General features: G+C 37.8%; 1 protein-coding gene across 2 annotated transcripts in view; it reads left to right on the plus strand.

Moving 5' to 3' along the window:
* The window catches only part of CACNA1D (calcium voltage-gated channel subunit alpha1 D), a gene marked incomplete at both ends in the record, with an annotated part of 175,702 nt that extends 165,331 nt beyond the window's left edge, over positions 1 to 10,371 (plus strand). For both annotated transcript variants that reach the window (XM_084269485.1, XM_084269484.1), the window contains 7 exons: positions 1,316 to 1,683; positions 1,987 to 2,013; positions 2,858 to 3,007; positions 4,470 to 4,633; positions 7,990 to 8,111; positions 8,802 to 9,122; positions 10,078 to 10,371. In XM_084269485.1, coding sequence (XP_084125611.1) covers positions 1,316 to 1,683; positions 1,987 to 2,013; positions 2,858 to 3,007; positions 4,470 to 4,633; positions 7,990 to 8,111; positions 8,802 to 9,122; positions 10,078 to 10,371 — 1,446 coding nt within the window. The remainder of the gene's footprint in view (positions 1 to 1,315; positions 1,684 to 1,986; positions 2,014 to 2,857; positions 3,008 to 4,469; positions 4,634 to 7,989; positions 8,112 to 8,801; positions 9,123 to 10,077) is intronic.
* Positions 10,372 to 16,205: the final 5,834 nt, after the last annotated feature.

Below are 16,205 nucleotides of genomic sequence, written 5' to 3' on the forward strand. Positions count from 1 at the left end.
ATTTAGGAAGCAGTTCCTGCAGGGTGGTTCTGCTGCCCCTAATTCTTTCTCATTAATCTTTTTTTTCTTAAGCAAATCCTAAGAAAAGGTAGGAACCCTGTCATCTCAAACTTTGATAATGGCAAGGTTAAACTTGGAGGTGTCTTAACTTCTACAGTGGTAGATAGGAAGCGAATGAAATTCTGTGCAGCCAAATCCAGCAGGCATAGAGCTGCATATTTTAAAATGAAAGCCTGGATTTACACAAAAGTCAACTAAACATTAATGTGATTTCTAATTTCCTGTGAGGGGTATCAGTAAGAACCAATCAGAAAAAAAGATTAATTTTCCTCTTTTACGCTATAGATACTCAGTCTAATGATGAACATGTAAAGTTGGTATTATAATCAGGAGTGAGCTAACAATTTTTTGTCAGCCAGCAAGAAAACTTATTTTTCCCAAGCATTTCAGAAGTAGCAGATGCAGAAGCATGCTTCTGCAATAATTACATCTGAAACTCCATAACTTGCTGTTGCCCTTTGCAAAGGAGGAGGATGTGGCATTGGAGATTGTGTCACAGCTGCTGATAGTAGACGCATTTCTCAGCCAACCATCATTACTCCTGTCTTCCCTAGATTGAGCTTCAAGACAGACTGCTGTCATCCAGGACCCACACCTGGCTAGACAGGGAGGCTACATAATCTGGGTCAGCTGTAAAAGAGAGCTGCATGTCGTCATAACTCAGCACTTCATTCTCTCTTTCACCATCCATTACACTTGTCAGGGCTGATAAAGAGTTACTACTCTTTCTTGTACCTCTGCAAGAAGAAAGAATGAAAGCACTGAAGCTTAATGTTACCTACTTGAGATATGCTTGCAAGCTGTTGCATGGCACTCCATCCTGTCTGAGTGACGCCTGTTGCAAACCGATGCTCTGGGAGAACAGGAGAGAATTCCACCCAAGTGTTCTCAGACACTAAGCAGACACCTCCCTTTGTCTGGAAATTGGTGCATGTTCATGTATGGGAATCTAGGCTTCTCCTGTATAATAAAACATGGAGAAAGCAGGATGTCACGTTTAGTTGTATGGGAAAAAGAATAATGATCACAGTGTAATGTTGACTCTGAGATACAAATATTGTCGTCATCACAATCGCATCTCTCTCACTTCAGGAGATCCCATCTGAAGCGTCATAAAATTAGAAAGAAAAATCACGGTTTATTTGAATTGCTACTTCTGAATGCATGTAGGAGAGCAAAGTAAGTTATCACTGTCAAAAATGTGCTCTGTTAAAGTATCTCATGCAATCTTTTTCTTTTTCTTCTCCTAAAACAGAGGAATGGTGCCCTCTTTGGCAACCATGTAAACCACATTAGCAGTGACAGACGAGACTCATTCCAACAGATCAACACCACACACCGCCCCTTACATGTTCAGCGGCCTTCAATCCCATCTGCAAGTGACACCGAGAAAAATATGTATCCTCAGGCAGGAAATTCTGTTTACCACAATCATCATAATCACAACTCACTAGGAAAGCAAGTTCCAAACTCAACCAATGCCAATCTCAATAATGCCAACGTGTCCAAAGCCGTTCATGGCAAACACGCAAATTTTGGACATCACGAGCGTAGATCTGAGAACGGGTACCATTCTTACTCCAGAACTGATCATGAGAAGCGTAGAAGGCCAAGCAGTAGGAGGTAAACTTTAAAGATGAATTTGCTTTTAAATAAAAGTATATAAGTAAGCTATAAGAAAACATTACATAAAACTAATTTGTATATTTAGCTTAGTTTCTGTTGCATAATGATGGTTGAAATATATTTAAAATATAGCTCTGATGCATGGGAAATGTAGATAACTCTAGGAAGGTTTGAAAGTAGTAGTTTTCTTTAAAGTAAAAGTATTATTTACAGCACATACATTGTAATTGCGAATGAATTTCTCAAAGCTCCCTGATTTTAACTATCTTTCTCCTTATTTTCATGGCTTTACCTGGACAGAACCCGCTACTATGAAACATACATAAGGTGAGTTGATATCACTGAAGGGGACAAACTAGTTTTTCTTCTTGGTTTCCTTTTTTCTTTTTCTTCTATTTTGTTTCCTCTACAGTGTAATTTTCAAAATAAACTGTATGGCAATGCGTATGCTGAATAACTTAGGTGATGATTTCCAGGTCAGTTTTACCCCGTCTGTTCTAAAATGATAAACTTCGGGTTAAGTTCAGAATTGTTGAAGCCCTTTTAAAGTCCAGGCATGTTTGTGCAGTATTCAACAAACAAAAGATCACACCTGAAGGCAGCCCTTGTTTAAAATGAACTTACAAAGACGGGAAAAGACACTGATTTTAGCTTCAATAACTATTAATATGTACAGTTCCATGTATAGGCGACCCAAAAATCTTTCCTCGTCTTATGCCTGAATATTTTCTAAGACAACTCTTAAAAATAGGATGTGTTGTGTTATTTGAACCACTAAATGTACATTCTGTGCAAGTTTTTTAGCTATTTGGCAAACGTCAGGCATTTGAAGAGGGCTGTGTTCCTTCAGTGTATTCTGAATTTATATTTTGTAAAAATGCCTTAAATTTATTTCTTCATTGAGTAAGGACATATTAATTATTTTCCTATTTGTACCTTAAGGAAATAAAGGGAGGTTATGGTTAAGAAACAGATAAAACAGTCATGTTCTGAGCTGCAGTTCTACACAATTTACTGTAATGCCACATACTGACCAGAGACTTGTAATGCTCGTCTTTGTTTTCTTGTTTTTGGAAGCGCATAAGAAGAACTTGTATAATTAAAAGATTTAAATTATTTGTGTAGCATATACAATAGGAAAAAAAAGTAAATATTTGATTACTACTTCCAGATCTGACACTGGGGAAGGGCGTCGACCTACTATTTGCCGTGAAGAACGTGAAGTTCATGACTATTGCAATGATGATCGTTACTTGGGTGAGCAAGAATACTTCAGTGGAGAAGAATATTATGAAGATGACAGCATGTTGTCAGGAAGCAGGTGAGGATGTTCATTCAACTGGGGAAACTATTTCAGTAAATTAGATACGTATTTGCAAAGGCTTCACTAAACAGATGTCTACTGAAATTTCTCTCTGCTGGCAATGTAACTCCCGTGAACTCTGCATTCAGTAGTTTAATCTCAGATTTAAGAAGAAAAGGCCGTGATTTCATTTTGGTAAATTTAAACTTATTCCTGCAACTTTATTTCACACATTTCTTGGAAACGGACTGAGATGGGCTTTCTGACTTTAAAACAGTGGCTCCCAAGTTTGGCTTTGAGCATTACCAAAGGAGGTTGGCTTGAGCGCTGTGCCATTGGCTTCAGGGCAGTGATGGCTTCAGCAACAGGGCAGGTCTTCACTTTGCATTGGCACCACTCCTGTATAGAAACAATAGGTTTCCAGGTGTTCAGGCAATGTTTGGGTGCTGTTTTGAGAGGAAGTCCCAGTGTTCCTGATTTATTCTTTAAAATGTGAGATTGTTCCAGTGTTTTCTGAGTATCAAGCTGTCATGGAACACAACCTATACTGGGTAATACTGAAAGGCTTCCTATTTAAAAACAAACAAACAAGTAAAATCCCCCAACAACAACAAACAAAAAAAATTAAATGCACCTTTTTTCCAAATATCTCATGATATTCTTAATTCCATGAAATTCACGTTCTTGTTATGACATACACATGCATTTGCAAGGTGTTGAGTAGATGGTGTACATCTTTCTTCCAACACCAGCTTCTCAAAAATATTTCCAAGTCCAGCACAAAAGTAGGGAAATTTGTTGCCATCTTCTCTCTTATCTGACATAAGTGCCAGGCATGGTTAATTCTCCTCCTCCTTCTCCTTCTCTACTATTTATCTTTGCCATCTGAATTCTGGCAAGACTGGCACCCTCATCTGCATCTTGTTGGTTTGAAGCAAGAGTGAAAGCTACATTTTACGGAATTCTCAGGTCACTTAGTTTTTTTAAATGATAATTACAGTCAAATAACACCCTTCCAAGGTTTGATTTTAAACAAGAGATGTATTCAGAAAGTTTAAAGGCTTAAATGTGTTTTCTGAGTTTCTCTGCTCCCACGTGTTACCTGGGGTTTACAAGAGAACGTGGCAGGAGTGGAACAGAGGGGGTTTGTGGGGTTTGTTTCTTTGTTAAGCAATGTACAACTGAGGTCCTGCATTTTGGCCTGCAGTGGTGAGAATAACTGAGTTGAAAATATAATTTAATAAAAATTTTACCTGAGAACTTACTATGTAACTATACTATTACAGAAGCTTATGATCACTATCTCCAGATCAGTTTGCATACAGAAACTGGATTTTAAAATTGAGTTGTGTAATTATATAATGCAGTGTCTGGTCATCTTGCTGGAGAAGGAGCAGCTTTGCAAATCTCATAGAAAGCTAATTGATCAATTTACAGAAACTCAGTGAAACGAATTTTCTTTCTTCTATTTAAAATGCAGGCATATGTATGATTACCACTGTAGATATCACTGCCATGACTCAGATTTTGAGAGACCAAAAGGTTACCATCACCCTCATGGGTTTTTTGAGGAAGACGATTCACAGATCTGTTATGATACAAAAAGATCTCCTAGGAGACGGCTGCTACCTCCAACACCAACACGTAAGTACATGAAGAAAAATTTGCTTGCAAATGTAGAAATAGTTGAATGCATTCAGACATGTTCCAGTTTAAAAAGGCTTCTTCTTAACTTGGATTTCAAACATGACATTTATTGATTGCTGTTGCTAGTGGGTTATTTCATGTGGCAGAAGTATCTATCCCAGCTGAGAGACTGATCAGAGGACCTATGGACCTTAGCGTACAAGTCAGCCTTTCTAATATCTCATACCATGCTCATCCAGTAATACAAAAATAACCAATTTCATTGCCAGTTTTAACTTTATCTGATAAATTAAGAAAGAGCTAAGTAGAATGCAGCAATAGTTTGCTCTGAAATGTTGATTTCAGTCTGTTTGCCCTTTATTCACACCTACAGATGTGTGATGGTGTCTCTAGTGACTCCCTTGCTGGTGCTTCCCCTGCCTCTTAACAGACATGCTGCTTAATGATGATATTATCACTGCCACTTATACCTTTGTCTTGTATTGTTTTAGTAAACACTGGAGACTGAAGTAGGATAATTTTCAGGGAAAAGAGAAGTAAGAGTGAACTTAATAATCCTTTGCTTTTGGGTGGTATTTTTTCTTACTTTCAAAGTGCCTTTACCATTTTAATACAAGTTTCTTAAGTGCTTGTGAAAAATAGAAGTGTTACCCTGAGCGAAGCATCTTACTTCTGGTTCACATTGGTACTTTATTCAGCCATCTCAGGAACAACTCTTAACATTCTGTGTTTCTTCTGAGGGAGAAAACACTTCAATTTATAAAATTAACTGATTTTTTTTTACCTGTTTCCTTAATATTCATTTTTCTCCTCGTTAGATCTTTCCCTTGGTTTTTCCTTATTTCAAGCACAATATTGCTTTCAGTTTCTAGAAACTCACATGCTTTCTGTCTTGTAATTTTGCTTTTCTGTGTTTAAAGTCACACTGCGGAGATGAGCAGTGCTAGTCTTCTGGTGAAGCTAGGCACAAACTCAGAGCTCTTGGATTTTGGTCTCTGACCTCTGACACTTCACAGAGAAGGAAGCACATGGGGCTGTGAACTGTGAAATAAACTTCTTCCTAAGGCTCTTTCTTGTCGGTGCAGAAGGACATCACCACTCAGCTCCATGTAACCCCACAGTGTCCCTAAGAGTACTCTTACATAGTGTGGTCAGCACAGCCAGGTGTGTTACATGTGCGTGGATGATGCTGTCTGACCAGTGTCATCCAGGTGACACAATACAGGGTCAGTTCTAGAAGAGGCTCATATTTTGTCTGCTCTAAGGTGGATTGGCTTTCTAGCAAAACCAGAGTTGTCTTCTGTTCTGATGATGCTGGCAGCCAGTCACAGTCCATTTGTCTGTGTGTGTGACACAGAATCATAGAATTAGAATAGAATCATAGAATTGTAGGGGTTGGAAGGGACCTCAAGAGATCATCGGGTCCAACCCCCCTGCCAAAGCAGGCTCCCTAGGACATAAAGGACACCTTAAAGAACATGCAGATATAGGTCTTAAAAATTAAAATGCTTCTGACACAAGAGTAGTGGAATCATTATACAGTGTCTGAGTTAGTCTCAGACTGTTTAAAGCTACAGAGAGCTGTAGTAAAGTGCAGCAGTAAAGTGTATTACATAATGACGGAAACATTCTGTACTATCAGTACTGGAATTCATCGCGTTATGACAGACTAGTAATGCTGTCTGCTGTTTGGCTTTCTGATCTTAAGGGGCACAGATGGAAAAAGCAGAAAGAATATCAGTCTTGCATTATATAGGGTAAATAACTTAGATGAGTGATAGTGAACTATACAGGAAGCTGCTTCCAGTAGGAGAAAGAAAAGACATGTGACAAAGGGGATTGTCAAGCTTCTACAAGCTTTTCTGATAGCAGGGGAATTTAAAGACAAAATAAGTAGAAGGGTGCTTTGTATATCCACTCCATACATTTCAGGAGAGAAACCTTCTAAAAATCCTCTTGGATCTTCCCATGGAAGTGTTGGGGGGGGCGTTGGAGGCTACCTGTGACTGCAGCCTTTATGATTCATTTAACTTAATCAGAAAGTTTTGATGACAGTATTAAGCAGACAGTTTGGTAGAGGAAGCTTACACTTTGTATGTCTCATACAAGAGACTAAATAAATGCACTAGATAAGATTAAGGGGACCTAGTTCTGATCTAAGTTGCATAAAGTTAATTTGGTTTACACCAGTATACTGTCACAAGAGTATCTCAGCAGATTTTTTAAAAGAAGCTTGAAGCTATGATTTTAACTAGAGCACAGATTGTTTGGTCTGGGTAGGAAGTCCTGATGATCCAAGGTAAAGAAAGGAAAAAGAAGAAAAGGGGATGGGAACCAAACCAAATCTGCAACATTGCACAAAGCAAGTTCTGCTAGCATATGGATTCAGTCCAAGTTAATGCAACATACAGTTATGGAGTACTGCAGCTAGTACTGAGCTGTGGCAAGCCTGGAGGTTTTTATACCAAACTCATCACTACAGTATTTGAGCAACTTCCAGCAACATACCAAGAAATAATTAAGATGTTTTTTCAGACTCTTTCCTGGGAAAAAAACATGGGCAAAGTGCCTTGTTTTGGATGAAGGGACTTTTTGATTTGCTTTCAATTCATTTTGGTATTGGAACATTTAGGATTTGTTAGAATCATGAACTAAAGCCTACGTTCCTGTAATTTCATTTACCATAGAGAGGATGGAGAGACACTAAGTTTGCATTAGTGGACTGAATCACATCCTGGAGGTGCCTACTTTGGTCCAGTGGCTCTTTAAGGAACCTGGGTTGTTAGTATCCAGCCTTAGATGTCTGGTGGTAACTATGAGGAAAACAGTCCTAAATCTCTGGCACTTGGCTCTTCAATTCGGTTCACGAAATTCTTGGTGTTGGTGAAGAAAAATACTAAGAGTGGTTTCACTAAGTTTCAGGAGAGCCATTTTCTCTCACTGCTTTGTACTGTCAGGCTCTACCCTGTTTTCCACTAGGACACTCACAGCTGTGAGGATGTCTCTGGATTCCAGCTGCTGTTCAGCATCCAGGCTTTCTTCACAGTGAAGGCAACACAGAGGAACAATACCCATGTGCTGCTTCCCATTGTTCTGCAGGCTTTCACCAAGAACAGCTGAAACATTTCACTCCATCCAGCTTATATGTCCAGTTTGTTTCAAATTTTTCATTTCCAGCATTTACATGAATAATAACAGCATACACAGCAGCAGAGACCATGGCTTATCATTGCCCTAAGTGTGAGAATAAACATCAGGAATTGTTAACATGAGTCAAGTGTGTATTTTTACATTTCATGTAGACTATGAGGAAAAGCATTTAATTTTCCTAATGAATTATGGTTTCCCCATAGCAAACAGACGATCTTCCTTTAACTTCGAATGCCTCCGCCGACAAGGTAGTCAAGATGACATACCACTCTCTCCTAACTTCCACCATCGCACTGCTTTACCACTTCATCTAATGCAACAGCAGGTAAACATCAAATCTTATTTACCTGGTAATGAATTACATCTTTCCAGCTTCTATTTTGTACTTTCAACTTTCATTGTTGTTTGAAACAGTACTAGTGTATTATGTAGTTTGCCTGTGCAGGGCTTCTAGACCAAGTACAGGCTTGTAGTTGCTAGGCACAGGCCTTCTCAAAGTTTGTCCCATGACTCTTCAGTTGTCCACAGAGTCAAGATGCCCTAAGGAAGGAATTCTGACCAGCACTGCATAATACTGCAACTGTCTAGTCATCTTTGCCTAGGCAGTTACTCAGCTCCCTTTGGGGGAAACTGCAAATATAATACACCTATCTTCTGAAGCTCGACATCCAGCTCGGAGATGGCCCTGAAGACAGTTTCTGTTGCCTACAACATCATCCCAGAATGCTTGGAAAATGCGGACAGCTGCCTATCCGGTCCCTACAGGACAGAGGGAATGTTTCTACACTCTGTTTTCATTGCAGCACTAATACCAAGATTTTGTGATCTGAGTAATGATGGAAAATACCATTTTGTCCTGTCATTCAGTCCTGTTCCTCTTTTACGTGACTATAAAACATCAGAAAGTGCTAACATTGCATAGCTGCTGCCTGAACAATTGGTTTGAACTAACTGCTGAAATGAGTATGACTGAGCATTTGAAATCACTAACTTGTGTAATTCTTCCCCTTACCAGGTCATGGCTGTTGCAGGTCTGGATTCCAGCAAAGCTCATAAACATTCACCAAGTCGATCAACGCGTTCCTGGGCTACCCCACCTGCAACCCCTCCCAACAGGGACCGTACTCCATACTACACACCTCTGATCCAGGTCGATAGGGCTGAATCTACAGAGCATATGAATGGTAGCCTGCCTTCTTTGCATAGGAGCTCCTGGTACACAGACGACACTGATATTTCCTACCGAACATTTACACCAGCCAACTTAACTGTACCTAATGACTTTAGGCATAAACACAGCGACAAACAGAGGAGTGCAGACAGTTTAGTAGAAGCGGTAAGTATTAACAGAAACCTCTGAAGTAGCCAAGAGCATCTGTTTAGTTTTTGTGTTAACTTTAAAAAGCATATTAATCAGCCCATGTTACCTCTCTGAAAATGTGGTATTTTCAGTTTCAAAGCCCCAAACTGGTTTTGTGTAAAGATGGGAGAACTTATTTGTAGCTGTCAAGCAATAAAGGATTTTTACTGAATCCACATCTTAACATTAGTGTGGAGAGATTTTAAATTTTATGTTTTCTAGATGAGGATTGCTTGTGAAGAAGTGTCCTTCCACAGTGGCTGGCAGGGAATAGATGATCCACACGCCTGTTCTCTGTTGTTTCTGTAGAAATGCATCATCAGTTTTGCAGTAATCCGAGTAATAGAATGAGAATGCTCTGAATCCGTGTACTAAATGCAGATAGGGATTGGTTTGTATCTGTACTAAAGAATTTTAAGAATTACCTTTTATATTGAAAAATACTTAAAAGAGTATATAGCATTTTTGAATCGTACTGTTCTTGCTTCCATCGCTTCCGTTCCATTGCTATGAGCTAAACAACACACTTTGTTAAATTTTGTTTGCAAATGGGACTTCAGATCTTTCTTCCATGTATTCTGAAGTCCTGAGAGCATACATAGAATTCCATGTTTCATGCAATTGTTTAATTGCATTATCTGTTGTCTTTAGTGTATCAGCCTGATGACTGATGTTCATCAAAGATTGCTCCCAGATTTCTAAAAAGAAAAGTCAGATGTAATGCATTATCAATTATCACATTACTGATACAGTGTAGTTTGGAGCCATTCCATTGTTGATTTGATTGTTCTTTACACATGCAGTTTGCTGTGGGTTCCTGCAGTGATTCCACATGGGGTTTCTAGCATTTTCCCTAAATGAGAAACATTGCTATTACCAGTCTGCTGTGTAATTCCACTGTGTATCTCATTCTCTCCCCTCCATCTGCCAGGTACTTATATCTGAAGGCCTAGGAAGGTATGCAAAGGACCCTAAATTTGTTTCAGCTACAAAACACGAGATTGCTGATGCATGTGACATGACTATTGATGAGATGGAAAGTGCAGCAAGTAACCTTCTCAATGGAAACATTAGCAATGGGACCAATGGGGATATGTTTCCCATTTTAAGCAGACAAGATTATGAACTTCAAGACTTTGGTCCTGGCTACAGTGATGAAGAACCAGAAACGGGACGATATGAAGAAGATTTAGCTGATGAAATGATATGCATTACGAGCTTATAGTATTTAACAAGGAAAATGATTTTAGTAACAGAAAAAGTGCCTCGTAGTTTAAAGATGCTAGGCACTAGCTGGAGTGAATAACCAATCAAGTTTTGTACATGTGATGTCACACCTCAAGGAAGCCATAACCAATAAATCAGTTATCGCCAGGTTGCCGAAATGTGATCAGAGCTGCAGTGTGTTAAGTCTCTTCCCACAGAATCTGCAGTTCCTCTGTAGGAATAAGGTTGTTTTGAAAACAAGCAGATTGTGACAATCAGTTTTTTGAGGGCTAGAGCAGGATTCTGAGGTGTAATATCTTGCCTGTCTTTCAGAATTGTGCTGCTGTCCTTCATGGTAGAGCAGGATTTTGTCAATGAAAATGTCTGTATAAGTCTGGCACAAAACTGTGTGTGGGAAAAAGCAACATGAGATGAGTGATGACAACCACTAATGTCATTACCTCAGTACTCGATAGCATATCAGCTGCCCGTTGCATATCCATTCTAACATTGTTCTCAAACTTGCCTCCTGATTTCTTTTCTTAATGCTCTTCTAAAATACAGTTTGTCATGCTCTACCGGTTAGAGATTGTTGGAAAAAAGTTATATAAGGAATAATCTGTCATATGTAACATCAGTTTACATAGGAAAATATCATTCAGATAGTCTGTTTTATGACTATCACGTTAAGGGCAAAATATACTGGAATAATTGCATTCTTACTAATGCACTTGCAACCAGGTTATAGTAGAATTAGGTAAGATAGTTTGCTAAAAATTATATAGTAGAAATTATTGTAAATGAATTGTAATATACAATGATTTGTATTTGTAAAGAGATGTTCTATATTTTGTAATTATTGTACCGTAATTGAACTGCAGCAATATTTATGGACCCTAATTATTGTAACTCTCCACAGAATTCTAGATGGAAGTATTTTTACTTGGAATACATAGATCTATAGCATAAATATTTAAATAGAGCCACCTCTCAGTGTAAATCTCGTTTTGGGATAAAGTGTCAAGTTTGAACTTGGCAACGGAACAGATTTTTTTAAAATAATGGAGTCGAATCTCTCTGCATAAGGGATGCACAGCTGACTATTTACAGTCTTACTCCTGGAAAGGTAAGAGATTTAAAGTTATTTTAACTTTTTAGATTGAAATATACATTCTGATTTTATTTTTGTATTAATCCCATACTAAAAGTAAATATTAATAATAAAATTGGCAAGGACATGCCAGGGTTATTACTGGTCATGAAGCAGTTTTGACAAAGTATATTACCTACATACCCTACTTCGACAAAAAGCATCTTGGGCAAAAAATATTTCACAGCTAAATGAAAATGTGAAAATGTTTTACTTCAGTACTATTTACTCTCGCTTGGGAAGAAAGGAAATAGGATAACATTATTCTTCATGGAACCAAAAACCTTCATGTAAGAAGCATCCTATTTTATTGCCTCTACCTTTCTATTGTCCTCTGTGTACTATTTCAAAGATTTATTTTTATGCAATCAAGAGAGGGCTTAGATATTGTTCAGAATGCAGTAAAACCCTGAAATAACTTTGAGGCTAATACAACCTTGGAGGAAAATCAAAAGAACACTGAAAGCTACTGTCTATTTTGTTAGCACTGGATATTAATGACTTGTTCTAACAAGTTATCTTATCAGGTTTTACCTGTACTTCATATGCTAGATAGCAATCCAGTTCACATTTTTACAAATGTGATGTTTAAAACATGTCAATAAACATTTTGTACATAATGACAGTTTCCTATGAATACCTTATGGACTTCCTCTCATTCTTATTTCAAATGCCAGGGTAAGAACTTAAAGGTTTGTAAATTATTTCTTGACCTACATCATTTTGTATTAAAACAAATGCAAAATGTTCTTCAAAATAAAACTGTGTAATAATTTTATTATACTTGGGACTCCTTTTAATAATAATTTATGACCATGAAGCTCCAAAAATTAAATGCTGTTTGGACTGTTTGAAGAAGGGAAAGGAATGCGTGGAATAGAGTCATCAGTCTATGCTAAAGGAATGCGTGGAATAGAGTCATCAGTCTATGCTATCTTTTATGAATGAATGCATGCAAAGAAAGAAATGAAGTGATTAGAGCCTTTGTATGAAAAAGGGGAGTAACAGTACCATACTATCTAGGGAATTATTACTTCCCTAAATACAGATCTGGGGAAACAATTAGAAAACTCTGACTGAAATCCCCTAAAAGGTCAAAGCAAATCTTTCGTGCTGTCTACTAGGAAACACTGGAAACCTCATTCAGCATCAGTCACTTTGTTCAGTTTCCCAGCTTACAAAAACAAACCTTAGGAGACATAAAAGGATCTTTCCCAAGCTCATATCACTGTGAAATAACAACAAATAGTTCTCAAAGTTCCACCTACTGTGGTATAGCAACTTCTGAAAATCACCTTTAGGGCCAACTGAAGTAGAAGATTTTAAAAAAGGAGGAAAGAATCCCAGACCACGTTACTTAAGTGCATAGACTTTGGATAGGATATCTCAGTTGGCAGATTGAGCTGAACAACTATTTTTACAGTTAATCATTTGTTCAAGGAGATAGAAAACAATATGCTTACTTCACTGTAGCATGGTTAGTAGTATGACTTCACTTGCTAGTTTGGTTAGTCCTTAACTTTCAAAAGGCTGATGAGATGCTCTTAGGGCAGATAAGCTATTTTCTGAGAAAACAATCCTTAGAATAATGGTAAGAAATGTAGTTACAAACCAGATTCTGTAGGGTTAATGGTTTAAGGGAGAGCGCATATATATATATATGGATACACAGAATACCTGTTCAGTTTTATTACAGAAGTACATGGGAAAAAGTAATCAATATATGCACAATTGCATGGTAATTGGCACCCTTAAAATACTGCCACTCATAGTGATTACACAATATAGAAAAACTAGAAGTTACCTCAACAATTAAAGCATATTTCTTGAGTTTCCAGATTTTTTGTACATCTATATGATGACAGAAAATATTAATAAAGAGTTAAACATTGCTACTTCTTCTACAGTGGGGTAAATTTACTGAAAAAGTGAATGTATCTTCATATCTGAATGGTGTCGTCTTCTGGAGCTTGGATGACAGAAGAATAGAGGCTCAAAATTAGAATACTGTAATAAGATGTGTTTGTGTTCTCTCTTCAGTAACTCTTCATGCTTTTATTACTCCTCAACATTTATTTCTGTTTATAGAAAAATGCCTGTTCCAAGCCCACTTCCCAGTTTGCCAGTATTTACATAGATGCCTCATTTGGTTGCAGAATAATTGAAATCAGACCCTTGGAAGGGATGTTAAACTACAGAAACAGAAAAAGTTCCAGTTCAGAAAATCTTGAGTGGCCTTACGTAAGTAAAATGCGGTTTTACTGCTATTTTCTGTTGCTTTTAAAAGCACCTCTGATACTAAAGCAACTTGAACTAAACGTAGAAAAGAAAAATTTTTGGTCACTCATTTCTTAATCTCATTGTCCCCAGCCAGAAACCTCCAACTGTGTCAGCACCATCTGCACCAAGCTATTCCCAAGGAAATGCTGGTGTTCTCACTCGCAGTACACTGCTGGTTCAAGCCACTAGTTAACTAGTTTTGTACACATCATGCAGTATCATCTGCACATTTAACAGAAAAAATGTATCTGGGTAGAACTGGCAATAGTCTTCAATCATAGACCATATTATGTTAAATAAAACTCTGGAATTATCAGCCTGTGCTGTGCAATCCAAGAAGGTGAAAAAGATGGTGAATTTTAGCTAGCAGAGTGCCAGTGCTCCAAAGAGCACATTAGAGTATCTTGTGCTGTTCTAAGTATCCAACAGCAGACTTGACTCTGCTATAGAAGTAAGAAGAGTTGTAAGAGGAATTCAGTATCAGCAACTGGATACAATGCAGGAGAAACTAATGTTGGCTCAATGCTACCTGAAGATTTTCCTGGGACTACAAAACTTTCAAATACTGGAGCCACTTCTTCAGCACTGCATCTCAGGAACGTCATGGAGGAGCCTCAACATGTTACAGCAGTGAGGCCTAAATTAGTAAGTCAGATTGAGTCACCTTCCCTGGTTGTGGTTAAAAAAAAGGTAGATGAGGTACTTAGGGATATGGTTTAGCTTAGGACGGGAATGGTTGGACTTGATGATCTTTAAAGGTCTTTTCCAACCTTGTGATTCTGTAATAAAACAAGTGTGGTTCACAGCAATGAAAATACTGAAGTGTTTAGAAGAGGATAAATTTGCAAGCTGTCTGTGGGTGTTTAGATCTGCAAGAAAAGGTGATGATGTTTCAGAAGTGCCTGATTTTCTGACTGCAAAATGGAGCAACACATACCTGAACAGAAGAGACACATGCAGTGTGGTGTGTCTAACCTTGCTATTTCCTCATCTTTCAGAGCTTGGCAGAGGATAGCTCTGTGCAAGTTCAGTTGTAAGTTATATAAGAGTGGCTAGTTAATCCTCTGCAGTTGCATAACAACAATACCCATCTTGCACACCTGGAGTGGAAATGTATGCTGTAAATCTGCAGATGCAGGAACTTCAGTATTCCATCCTTCCAAATTGTTTCCCCTCCAAGCTGCACGGGACTCTGGTAAGTCTCACCAGTATATATTACTCTGAGTATCCTGATACTTTATAGTCCAAATGACACTAAGATACCTACTTAATACCTTTAAAATCTCAAAAGCACAGGTACTGAGTAAAACCCATTTGCCATAAAAAGATACACCATACAGAGTTCATACTTTCCTGAAATACACAGTTCCACCAGTTTAATTCTTAATAACAAGGCTAATTAATACTCTTGCTTTTCCCCTCATTCCAATAGAACACATCATTTACATAGAGAAGGTTTACCTGTCACCTTTTGGAGCAGAGTCACTGCTATGATCTTCCATCTTCACCAGCTTTGTTTGCTCTTTATGCAGGTACTCCAATGAATTAAGCCCTCTCAATTAGCAGCAGGGTTTCCAACCACTGCCTTACAGCAAGCAGCACCAGGTACAACTATCTGCCTTAAACATCTGCAGTTGTCTCTCTAGCCAACATCTGAGTCAGCAAGTTTTTGTAGTGTGCTCAAATGCTGTAAAATTACATTTTTTCTGGAAAAAAAAAAGTTTTGTTTACCACAAGAGCTGTGGAAATTTTTACTTTACAATTTGACAACTGCTTACCCAGAAGTTATTTTGGAATACTTAATAAATCCAAACAACTCAGTAGATTAATTCAATTAGTTCAATTTCTTTAAGTGGTTTTTGGTTTGGCTTTTTTTGTTTGGTTGGGTGTTGTGTGTGTTTATTTTTGGGCTTGAGGTTTTTTGTTTTGTTTTCCAAAAAATATCAGTACCTGAAAGTGACTGACACCAAAAACATCCATGAAAGAGCATGTGTCTTGCTTTACATATCTGAATATAGTAAAATGAAGATTTACGTCCTAACTAAAATATAGTATTGGTTCACTGAATAGTTTACTTCAAATTTAGATCTCTGTATCATCAATATTTGACTTCAGGCAGTTATTCTGAGTAATCCTTCATTTTAAATCTACCTGAACTATAATTTTTTTTTAAAAATTTGAATCATAGTAAGGCACCATGCAGAATACTTGCTGAGAAATACCTTTTGCTAACACTTATCTTTTAGCAAAGACCTGTAACTTTAAGGGTGTTAAAGGAAATGCAGACCTCCTACTGTCCTGAGTGATGAAGTGGTGCAATTTAATCAGCTAAATTGTGAAATGAATTTTACTAAGCTTCTTTAGGAAAAACGGAGAAATTCCAGTTTTCCAATTTATTTTATAAAAATAGGCTCTTGTTCTGC

The sequence above is a fragment of the Gallinula chloropus genome, assembly GCF_964237585.1.
Source record: "Gallinula chloropus genome assembly, chromosome: 12".
NCBI lineage: Eukaryota > Metazoa > Chordata > Aves > Gruiformes > Rallidae > Gallinula > Gallinula chloropus.